Here is a 12,732-nt window from a genome sequence, read left to right as displayed (position 1 = left end):
TCACATACCAAGTCAGCAAAGATTTTAATCAGGGAAATACTTTTCCTAAATGTCACTAACGAAGCTATGGCATGAGCTGAGTGAACTTGAATAAGATGAGAAAGAATAAGGCCAGCTAATTTATATGCCAACTTAATAGCATGGACCAGCTAGGATGAGTCCCTATGAAGAAACTTGGAGTCCCTGCCACACTCAGATAAGGAAAAGGACTGACAAAAGGGCTCAGGACTGATTTGTAAGAAAGCCAATGCCCTTTGAACATCTAGTGTACGAAGAAAAATAAGCAGATGGAAGAAAGCCAAGAGAACAACATCCTATTAAAGTGGAGCTCGGAGACCATCTTGTGAAGGAATGCAATACTGGGGTGGAGGAGCCACCTATTCTGATAGAAAATCGTATCAAACAGTTAAAGTGAGCTACATTCTCTATGTTGCTCACACAAGGGTAGATGAAAGAAAACTGATGGAACATTTCTGAACCACTAGGGACATATGCACTGGTGGGGGAGGATTCCCACCAAGATTTTCACAACTATCAAACAATAGTTTTCCAAATGGGGCTTCAGGCAGCCAGAGACTCCATCTGTGTCAGGCACAGAAACCACAAAGATGACCTAGTAGAACTAGTAATGTGTAGGTACTCTCCTTCCCAGTTACCTGGGCTCCAGTAATATGAAAGTAGTTACATTCTGTGCTGTTGTTGTTGTTAGTCGCGAAGTCGTGTTCGACCCATTGCGACCCCATGGACAACATTTCTCTAGGCCTTCCTGTCCTCCACCATCCCCCGGAGTCCACTCAAGCTCACGCCAACTGCTTCAGTGACTCCATCTAGCCACTTCATCCTCTGCTGTCCCCTTCTTCTTTTGCCATCTATTGTTCCCAGCATTAGACTCTTCTCCAGGGAGTCCTTCCTTCTCATTAGGTGGCCAAAGTATTTGAGTTTCATCTTCAGGATCTGGCCTTCTAAAGAGCAGTCAGTGTTGATCTCCTCTAGGACTGACCAGTTTGATCCCCTTGCAGTCCAAGGGACTCGCAAGAGTCTCCTCCAGCACCACAATTCAAAGGCCTCAATCCTTTTGCACTCAGCCTTCCTTATGGTCCAGCCATACATTGCAACTGGGAAAACCATAGCCTTGACTACACACACTTTTGTTGGCAGGGTGATGTCTCTGCTTTTTAGTATGCTGTCTAGATTTGCCATAGCTTTCCTCCCCAGGAGCGTCTTTTAATTGCTTGGCTGCAGTCCCCGTCTGCGGTGATCTTGGAGCCCAGGAAAATAAAATCTGTCACTACCTCCATTTCTTCCCCATCTATTTGCCAGTAGCCTGACATAAAGTGCATTACAGCAGTTGGACCTAGATATCACTAGTGTTTGGATGACAAAGGCCTAAGCATGTCCATAAATAGTTCAGTAGCTCTCACTTTTGTTTCTAATGAGCCACAGCTTGCTCTAAATTTGGACAAACTAAGATTTTTCTTAACTACAGTAAGTGGAAACAAGCCAAATTCAAACCATAGTGTATGAAGCTGTTTTTTTTCACTAATCATAATAAAGATTAACCAGTCTAAGATTCAGCTGATGTGTTTTAGATTAATCACAGTTTACCACAAGTGGCAATTTCTAATATCTTTATTTCAGGCATGTCAGAATAGAAAGGGGAATATGGCGAAGGAGACGGCTCATTTCGTAATGCTACATCATGCAATCATTTAGTCTTCCAGAAACTTTTCCAAAATGGGAGCAGCATTTTATTTTGGTAAGAGAGTTGCAGTGTAAGATCACTGCAAATCATCCATATGAGAGCCAGTGTGGTATAGCTGTTAACAGAGCTGGACCAGGACCCAGGCAATCTGGGTTCTACTCCCCACACAGCTATGGAGCTCATTGCGTGACTTTGGGCCAGTCACAGACTCAGCCCAGTCAATCTCACAGGGCTGCTCCCAAGAGACTGAGAGAAGAATAATTATGTAACCCAGCTTGAGATCCTGGGAATAAAATGGGGCGGGATACAAATTAAATGAATGAGGAAATGAATAAATATCTGAGAGAAAAAACAGTAAAAGAATAATAAAGGCACAGAATTAATGCCTGGACCAAAAAAACCCAAGACACATACTCAAGCTTATGTATTGTTCTTGTAGTAATGAAGCAACCAGCATTTAACAGTTTAGTGATATGGAAACATGAGATAAAAATCTGTCTATGAAACAATAATTTTTACAATCCAGCTGCTGTGAGAACAGGGAAAACTTTGCTAAGATTAAACTACATCGAGGCAGTCTTAGGACTGCAAGTAAGTCCCAAAAGACTGGGAAGTGAAGAAAAAGGCAACCCAAAGTCAAGGAGGGGTGAAAAGGCTACAGTGCAAGCAACAGATTGAGGGGAGAAACTGAAAGAAGAATTATATTTGAGAAAATAGAGGTGGGAACCGCGACAAGAAAAGGCTGAGCCACAAAAGGTTGTGCTGTACAAGAAATTTCACAGAACAAGAGACAAGGTGCTTTATGCTATATGAAAGTACAGCAGAATACAAAGAAGGTAGAGTGGCTAAAGCAAGCGCAACGGAGTAGTTTTCCTTTTCCCTCTCCAATGGCACCAGGAAGCCATGCTGGCAAGGTTGAAATGTGCATAACAGTTTCAAATTAAGAGTCACTTCTTTGGCTTCTGGTCTCCTTAATATTTTATCTCCAGTCTTTTCAATAGACACCTTTGTACTTAACTCCTCTCTGTACCCTAAGGTTCAGGAACTTTACTCCTGTTCAATTAAGTGATGTAATATTTGATCTGTGTTTCATTGATTTGTCACCCGCACCCGTACTCCAGTTTAGTTGTTTATCCCCCATATCTTCATGTTTGTTTCAAATGAGATTACAGTAAATTGCTTTATTGTCTAAAGCTATTCCATTACATATTTGTAAAAAGATTCTGCATTATTCTTACCCTCTACTAGTGGCTAACTCTTTCTGTAAGCCTCTAATCAACTCATCTTGATTTCAATGTCTTTTTATGTGAGTATTCATTTCTGCAGAAAATAATGTCATCTTTAAAAAGGATATTCCATTTCTACTTTGATGTCATTGAGGCGGTGGGCCAATTCAATTAAGTCTTCTTCTTTGTTTTCATCAAATACTTTCAACTGAATATCAAGTTCTTCATTCTCTTTCTCTTTTAGATCCTAGCATACCATAAAATAAATTGAATAATTTATCTTAAAACTTATTCTAATGTAATAATAATTTAATTGGCTTACTTCCATACCTGCCATACAACTAAGCCTAGCTAATGAGTTTGTATATTGAGTTTCAAAGTGTCAAGGTGATTCAGACACATTTCGTTCCTGTATATGTTTCAGATTGACATATTTCACCAGAATATAATACATATAGACTATGTAACAAAATTATTATCCCATAGGTATCAACAACCACAAACATTTTAGATAAAATAACAAATTGATCCAGTGCAACAGTTGAGAAACACTTAAAGGATTTATAGAATTATAATGCAAATTGTTTGTAACAATAAGTATATCTGAATAAATCATGCTGATATATTCAAGCACAACAGTCCCAAGTATGGCGTGATTAGAACTCCGTTTCAATTGCTGTTCCTGCTCTGCTAACCCAATAGCATTATTCCAAAAAAAAAACTGAGCCCAGTTAAGGAACTCTATCCCTGCACTTTCCATGGAAAATCAGCCTAAAACCCTTAAAAGTGCTATCTTCATAGTCTTCGTCAACATACCCATATAAGCCTCAAATCTCAATATGAATGGTTCTCTTTCAAATGAGGCAATGGTGATACCTGTCTATCCAGAACACAAAATTCTTTGCATGTGCTGCTTAGGGTTTACCAGGCCCTTTGGAATGGTGTTGACGGTATTGTCAACGGTATTGATTGTCTATTATATGTTTATTTCTCAAGCCTTTTTTTTTATTAATATCAGTGCTGGGGTGGTGTTACTGGAAATTTCTTCATTTCCAGCAGTGGGTTGTACAAGGTGCAACTCTCCTACCTGCAAAGTAAAACCTATAACTAGCATAGATTCGGAACTAGCCCTTCAGTTTCAGAGATGCACCAATATTAATCAGAATCCACTCTCAATCATATCTATTCCTCTGCCATTCTTTAACACCCTGATTGAGTATACTCAAGAATGGTTGAAGAGAACTAACCTTTAAAACAGTTTTAGCTACATGGTGCAGTTGTATTTCTCCTTCACTTAAATGTTAATATTACTGACTGTTAAGTATTTCAAGCTGGCTTAGTACATGCTATTAACCAGTTTTTGTTTATGACTGCAAAACACCTCCAGCAAATTACATTGTATGTATCATTAAAACATACATTCAGTGAGAAGTATCACAAGTTTGAGTTTTATATAGTCCTTGTACATTAACATAAAACCATTTTCTCCTAAGTGAAACTACAATTTAAATATAGAGAAATTGTAACACATCAAAAGCACATGCATAAAAAAAGTTTATTTAAGGAAAAAAAGAAAATCCAAACTTTTATAGCATGCCACACTAGAGATTGTTGGGATTAATATATCACCTTGAATTTCTTTTACTATGATCCCTTTTATCTTGGTAGCTCTCAAAAGACATTCGATAATCACAACTGAAGAAACTGGAAGATGGAAACAGAAGAAGTAGGATGACCAGATGTGGCGCCTACAGTAAAAATGTCAGTAATGTGGAGCCCACAGTTAGCCACAGCAGAGAGAGCTAACTGTATTCAGTAATGACTGTCTGATTTGCATAGGAGGACTATAAACTAATTCAAAGGATCATCGGTCACTTAACCATGAGGTAAGAATACACATCTCATCATGTGGTCATACAATAGAATGATCTGTGGAAGGATATATGCAAAATCAAGCATTATGCCTGAAGTCATCAAATCTCTTGCAAACAAAATAAACATTTAATACTTGCATAAGCAAAAGCTGTTTATTACATAAACAAACTCTATGCTCATGAGGCATTTACAGCAAACCTTAGTCTAAATTAAAATCTAGTGGGACTGGGCATCGAAATGAAAATGATTTCTTTCAGTTCATGGTTATACTGAAGTTTGCTTCAATGAAAGTGTCAAAAAGATAATCCTGCACTCATTGTGGTAGTCAGTATTGTTCCTCCATTTTAGTTTTTATACAGAAACTGTTTTATAAACAATTGCATAGTTAGGAAAGAACTGAGACCATAATTTCAATGAATCACATAAACTTAGTACTACCTCAATACACCTTAAGTTCTAAAACTACCTTTAAAAATATTAACTAATTTAATTTGCCTCGTATTTTTTTTAAACCAAAATGCCAAGTAAACCTCATTTCAAGGCCATAAAAAATACCCTGCAGTTGTGTAATGAAAGATTTAATTGAGGGTGAACATCTGTCACTCATGATGCTTCACTATAAAGCTGGCTATGCAATAGTTGGTCCTCAATGCCAGGTCTATAATAGATCAAATCTACTCATTCCCTGCTTATTAAATGAGCAGGTTTCTGGTTATCTGCAGTAGCCAGCTACTTATTAAAATAGGGATCCTTCACTGAATGTTCAAATTAAAATCTAACTTATGTCATAGGCTAGGAAATAAACTTCATTACTGTGTTAGCCTGGTTGGGCTTTTTATATAATGCAAGAAAGAGAAGAAAATAAATACTAAATCAATTTGTGTGTGTGTGGGGGGGGGTCCCTATATCTACTAATGCAATCAATCATCTACTGTTGATTGTGAAAGACAATGTGATTATATTTGTCAAGTCAGTGATTAATTTGGAGGTGAAATGATTTATTCTAACTTTTCAGTCATAATCCCTGCTATTTTTCTAAGCTGTCTTTCTCTTATAAATATACTGTGGGAGGTGGAGATATTTTCAGTATAGATATAATTGTCACAAGCCATTCTGTGCCCATTTCCAATGTGTTACAATATCCCAATAACTTTGGAAGATATTGTTAACTGCAGTACATACAGACACATGATGGCTTCTTTTTGCTATGGGAATAACACAGTATTCAGAGGAAAACAATGGCACATTTCCATTGCTGCATCATTACATGCCGTTGCATCACAGTTCTGTACACAGATCATCTACATCATTCATCTGAACAAAGGGAACTAGAGGTAATTGCATGGACTTGAGGAAGTGTGATAGCTTTAAAGGCAAGACCAATTTTCCAAATGCTATACCATGCACATCCAAGACAGAAAGATCACCAGGTATGAGGGAATCCAAGGTATGCCGAACCAGAACTTTAGAAGGAGAAAAAAAAGACCCGAGAGGAGAGTCTCAAAACAGGCAGGTTACTTACCTGTAACTGTTGTTTTTTGAGTGGTCATCTGTGCATTCACACATATAGGGTGCTGTGCCTCCACAGTGCCTGAATTCAGGAAGATTCTCTCGGCTAGTAACATCTTTGGCAGGACCCCGTATGTGTGATGCACAGAGACCACGATGAAGAACAGCCAGTTGCAAGGGGAGACAAAATAAAAGTAATGGGCTGGTTGACTGTTAACACTGAAAAGGATCACTTTGTTGCATTCAAACTGAGAAAAGGGAAAAGGATCAACCACACATATGGTCACAAAGTGCATCAACTTCAGGCTTGATCTTATATACAGTGCCCAGAATAACTGCCCACATATCTAATAGATCTTTTTCAAAACTGTAAGTTTAAATAGTCCGTGCAAACTTCTATTACAGAAACGGTGTTCCAATCACCCCACAGAATCATTTTGAGTCCAGCCTTAGGTCTCTGCAACCCATCTGTAGGAAAGGACATGCTTGTTAAATTTAAATGTTTCCTAATTTAGCAGTGAAATAATTCACAAGGGAACTGAGATTATAATATTTTAAAACACTAACATTTTAAAGATGATTAAAGTTTCAGAGATTCTTACTGATCTATAATACATTTAATGAATTTTCTTGATAATATGTCAAGTGGCCAGTTGTGAGTGTTATCCCCACAGATTAAAAAACAAAACAAAAACCCTGCAGCTACAAGGAGTACTTGCTGTGGTGAGCATTTTATCATCTAATATGCAATATAGGAATACTCCCATTAAAAAAAGTCTATCATAAAGTAAATCTTGATTTTATTTTAATAAAAAAGACAACATAAATTAAGCACCTGGCATACAGCTACTAAGAAACAGCAACAAACTTAACTATTATTCCCACAATTGCTTTAAAAGCACCTCAGACTTCTACAAATCCATTTAGGTTTTAATTCTCATTTTCCTAGATCAGCACCCTCTCCAACTGTTTCAGCTCTAGCCCAGATTTTTTTAACTGTTTGCTGTGATTTACAGACTGAAGATTACTCTATGGAATAGCTTAGAAACTGGCTGGAACATTATATCCCTGTCTTGGTAGTGACTTTACAAAAGTAGTGTGATAATTACTGTAAAGCTACAGGAGTGAAGCTACAGAAGTAAATGGGTTATTCTAACATCATGCCTTTCAGAAATAAAACACAGGTCCAATACTGTAATCTTGATTTCAATACATTACAAGTTTGCATGGCCTAGCAACAATACCATGTTTACAGTACAGTTAAATAGACAGATCAGACATGGTAACTATATATAGTATCAAGTATAAGACAAGATTTGATTATGCTTTTTCAGCTGTACTCAAATTAGCAACTCTTCTCCTTTGCATCTTTTTAAGATTTAAAATATTATGATACAATGTTATCAACTACTTTCTTAGGGAACGGCAACTTAGTTTGTGCCATCAGAACTGTATGCTGAATTTTAAAACCACCCGTACTGCATGGCTAAAAATAGTACCTTGCCTCATATTTAATTACTGTAGTTATCATGTTAGATATGTTTATGTGAACTGAGTGGTAAACTAGATGATAGTTGAGACCCACTCTAAGAACAGGTACTCTTCAGCACACTGTCTGCACAGGTGCTCTGTATCTGCCACCATGGATCTTAACTCACCGCGTAGTAAGACCTCCGCAGGAATGTACTACACATTGAGCAAATCATTCACTCCCTTCATATATGCTCCTCTTTATTTGTCATGTTATTTTAATAAACCCAGGAATATTAGTTCTTTTTTTAAAAGTTGCTAAGTATTGATGCTTTAATGTTATGCTTTTTTTAAAAAAAGGTGCAGGGTTGCTTTTTGTGTTCTTCATTTTTTAAGCATAGGACTTCAATTACAAGCTGGAGGGAAGATAATAAATGAATGTAAATAGATAAAGAAATACTTTTAAATAGATAAAAATAAATGTCATATTCCCTATTTACCTAAACAAGCATTATATCTCTTGCTTGCATTTGACAATACATACAGCAGGAATATTTATTACCATAATTTCAAAAGCCATTGATACCTTTATCTTGCTTATCCTTTCCTGTATGTAATTTTAAGATGGGGAATTGAGCCTCTATTAAGAATTGGCACTCTAAACAAGAAACTCCATGATGAAGTTGATGTAAAATTTGAGACTCATGTCTTGAGTTCATTAGCCTATTAACTTTGCCAGTATGCACTTAAAGATCCCTAGATCAACATAAATCAATGTAAGTAACCATTAGCCAATGCACTGAAATGAATTTCCATTATTGGACATTTTTAATGCTTTAGCATTTTCCTCCCATTTCACAATGATTAAAAATAATAAAGAACCATCGAACACACTTGGCCACAGGATGCAAGACCTGTGCAAGATTTATAATCGTAAGGCAAGCAATCAAGAGTTTTCGGTACATTCACAGTTCTTCTGCAAATAACTTACTGGCAATATTTTCTTTAGCCCACAGCGCAGGAATTCATTTCTCAAGTGTATCCTAAAATCAAGATCTTCAGGTGAAGTGACAAGGGCATTTATGAACTGCATGCAGGCTGCCTGTAATTAGAAATTATGGTAAAAGTAGGTTATTAGAATCACGCTTCCCAATGCACACAAGCAATAAACATTTGAGAGAACAACTTCCCAAACAAGGAAACATTCATTCTATTTAAATTTTTATTTTACAGAACACAGTGATGTACTTTACCATATTACTAATGACTCATGCTGCATAGTCTGGCTTCTATGAAACATGCTCAGTGCAGTGCATTACACAGAATGCTGTTGTTCATCAAGAGTCACTCTACTGCTCATGATTTTGCAATCATTGAAAGGGATCAAACTACTAAAAGGTTACAGGTTAGCAAAAATATTTAATAAAAAGTATACGTGAAACAATGTACTAATGCTATTTTTAATATGAAGGAGAAAATAAGCATGAAACAAAGGGATAGCCTTTAAGTGTCATTAATCTTCCTTCAGGTTTTAATAGCAGTACATGTTATACATGGAATTTGTGCCGGGACCTTCTGAAAAGAGTGTAGCTTCTATGTAGAACACTGCAAGCTGGTGAGGTACCATACATATCTATAACTCTGTCATTTGTACTTGCTTGAATGCTTCTTGTTATGTTACAACTATGACATGATAGAACAAGCCAAAGTACATGTCCAACCGGAAATTAATAGAGAGAAGAGGTTCCATCTGTTATGATTGTTTTTGCCAGAAGAGATTCCAGCTTAATTGCTTGTATTAATAGGGTAAAGAGAACACTTCAGTGAGAAACAAGGTAATGAGTCTTGCCGTTGTACCTTCAGTCAAGGAGTTTGGATCAGAGAAACCATAAAAACTATAAAAATAACATTCACTGTGTCACCAGTATATAATTTGGATAGCTATCAATATTTATGCCATTATCATCCTATGTTCTCAATATTTATCTCACTCTCAATGGCCATAATATAATCCTTGGCATTTCCATTTTTCTGGCGCCTTGCTTTCTAAGGCAAAGAATAAGAACACCATGTCACAGCAGTCAAATGATGAAATGACTAAATAAATTGTCAGTGTTTCCCTTAAAGGTGAAAATGACAATAATGTGCAGAAAGCCAATACAAAAGTTTTGATATACCAACGGGAATGCTGTTGGGAATTACATCAACAGGAATTGCATCAATAATACAACTGATGTATTACAATAATACAATTTTAGGAACTATATAAAACTAACACTGATGTTTTTACTCCATGAGCAAGCTAGAATTTTTTCATGTTATCTTTCATTAGGCCTAAAAATGAGTCTAACAAAACACTGTATAAAATAGTTAGTTAGTCCATATTCTCAAACCTCAGCAGAAATCTAAGCTAGGGTGGGGGTGGGGGTTGTTTTGTTTTGTTGATATTTACAGCTGGGGGCCTTTCATGCATATGTACACAATCTTCCCATGACATCTTTATACATCACTTTTATGATCTAGAGATTTTAGCATCAACTAGGCAAGAAAAATAAGTATTATTTTAGGCTTTTTAGTGTCGATGTACATAGCAAATTATACTGTTCATAATCAAACTTGCATTCATCAAAGAAACAGAATGCTGCTGCAGAATAACTGTGACCTTTTATGGAACATAATCTTTCCTTTTGGTTCCCTTTACCACTCAAAGTTTTCACATTGTCATGTCCAGATTACAAAATATTTCTTGTCTTATGGTCTTAACCTTACAGGGCAGAAGTCATGAACTCAATCATTATCTCCTTCACAAGGCAGTATTTCAGACTGGATTTTATCTCTACCATGATTCTGAGTTAATACACAATATGTGAAGAAAAACCCTCACATGGGAGATAGTGTAACCTGTCACTTGAAGATTTCCACTTTGTGGGATCACAAGTGCAATCAGTTATTCAGCTGAAGAATAACTCAAGTAAAAGTAAAATGGCCTCTACCTCTCATTTACAAATGATAACATCTTGCCACTTGCCTACAGATTATGAGCTCATCTGTACACAAACAGGTGTCTAACAAGCAAGATGATTCAAGGCCAATTCAAATGCGGCATATTGACTACACTGATCTATTCTCCAGATTAAGAGAAACATATATTCTCACTGTGCATATATTGTACATTGTAGATATCATGGAAATATCTATTTCACCACCCTTTATTTTCATAGAGGGAAGGATAAAAAGCCCACATTTAGGAAAATGGTGAAGTGCAAGAAACTGTATCATTGTATGTAAGCTTGTCGGTGTACCTAGATTTTGTCTCAAGTAATTTTCAAGTTTCTCAACATTAGGAAACAAAAACTGTTCCAAGTTCAAATGCAGCTATACAGTCTAAAACACCAAGCTCTCTAGCAAAACAAAAAATTAAAAAAACCTTGCAGCAATGGTTTAATTGGGGAAGACACACACACACACACACACACACACACACACGGAGAGGGCGCATGAGCACATGCTTCACTGCATACATTTGGTACATATTTTCTTCTTACACAGCATCTGTTAAAAACACAAAATAGGCCAATCTCATCAATTAGAACAAGTTATAAACTGAAAAATCCCACCTGTAACTGCAAAGCTTCATGATTCTCAAGTCCCTCCACGATATTAGCAAACCGCTCTCCATTATGTCTCTCAGCACTAATTGTTATGGCTCCTAAAATTTTGTCCAGACTGCCGAAGAAATGCATTGTTTTAATGTTAAGCATTACAATATACGTGCGTACTTTATCTTTTAAAATCAAATATTCATATTACCATGCTAAGAGCATTTTGCATATTTCATAATGCATTTATATTCTCATACCAAAAATGTAACCTTCTACTAACAGAGGATTTTTTAAAAACAGGAAATAAATCCTTGCATTTCCCTTTTAATTTGAAATAAATTTAAGATGTTGTTGGCTTGGATCCTAAGGTATCTTAACTTGAAGAAATTTCCCTATCATGTCCTCCTGCCTGAAGTTAACTGCACCCTGCAGAAAGTCTCTCTAGGAATTTGGAGAGTCATCCTGATCAATGACCCAACACACACGTAACAGTAAATCATTGGATAATTAGCCCACAATTCGTTAAGCACGCACTAAGAACACTGACCCTTCCATGCTTCTCCTGTTTTTGTAAACATTCTAAAATCATCCCATTTTTAGGTTGTGAGCATAGTATGCCAACTCAGAGTGCTGGGTTGTTTAGCTGCTAAGAAGCAAATCGTTCAGAGTTAATGTATCGTGCCCATAACCTACGGATGAGCTGGTTGTAGGTACTTTACCAAAACTGGAAGGGAGAGGAAGTACATTCCCTCCCTCCTCATGCACAGGAAGTCATAGGTTAATTTACCCATGATCGTCCCTTTAATGAAAAAGGGACCAATAAGAAATGGGGCAATGAGACAGAGGCCCTGCAGAAAAGGCTTTTCATGTAATATGGAGTGCGATTTTCACTCTGTTGACTTCCTTAATTTACCATAGGAGCCAACCTGCAATTTTAATTGCTCTTCACAATGATATTTTATGTGCTTGAGACAAAAAGACCAACTTTAGGAACTGCTCCAATGTAAGAATTATTGGCCACTATCTTCTGCCACTTATATACATGATTTAACTTGCAACACACTTGTACTTCGAGATGCTACTTATGCCATGGAAGGATACTGTTTTCCATCCTTAAAGGTGGCTTTAAAATAAAATATCCAATAAAATTAAGACTATAGCTCCTCTACCTTCCTTGTTACAAATTGTCTAGTTCCATCCTTTCTTTTTTGCACTTGGAAAAACAGCTTTTGCCTCATCACAGCCCTAACTTGAGGAAGACCAAACCAGGACATACAGACAACAGCCATACTCTGCTGCTGTTCTCCTACAACTTCGACTGACCCTTGAAGATGCTCTCTTATTCACC

At 36.8% G+C, this 12,732-nt stretch overlaps 1 protein-coding gene across 4 annotated transcripts in view; it reads right to left on the bottom strand.

Moving 5' to 3' along the window:
* The window catches only part of DIAPH2 (diaphanous related formin 2), a 296,692-nt gene that overhangs the window by 231,298 nt on the left and 52,662 nt on the right, over positions 1 to 12,732 (bottom strand). For all 4 annotated transcript variants that reach the window (XM_044427233.1, XM_044427231.1, XM_044427232.1 and 1 more), the window contains 3 exons: positions 11,400 to 11,508; positions 8,774 to 8,884; positions 3,057 to 3,175 (listed from right to left, as the gene is read on the bottom strand). In XM_044427233.1, coding sequence (XP_044283168.1) covers positions 3,057 to 3,175; positions 8,774 to 8,884; positions 11,400 to 11,508 — 339 coding nt within the window. The remainder of the gene's footprint in view (positions 1 to 3,056; positions 3,176 to 8,773; positions 8,885 to 11,399; positions 11,509 to 12,732) is intronic.

This window comes from Varanus komodoensis, unplaced genomic scaffold, assembly GCF_004798865.1.
Source record: "Varanus komodoensis strain SLA01 unplaced genomic scaffold, ASM479886v1 scaffold18_3, whole genome shotgun sequence".
In the NCBI taxonomy this organism is placed as follows: domain Eukaryota; kingdom Metazoa; phylum Chordata; class Lepidosauria; order Squamata; family Varanidae; genus Varanus; species Varanus komodoensis.
Note: the sequence above shows the minus strand (reverse complement) of the source record. Positions and strands in the feature narration are given on the sequence as shown.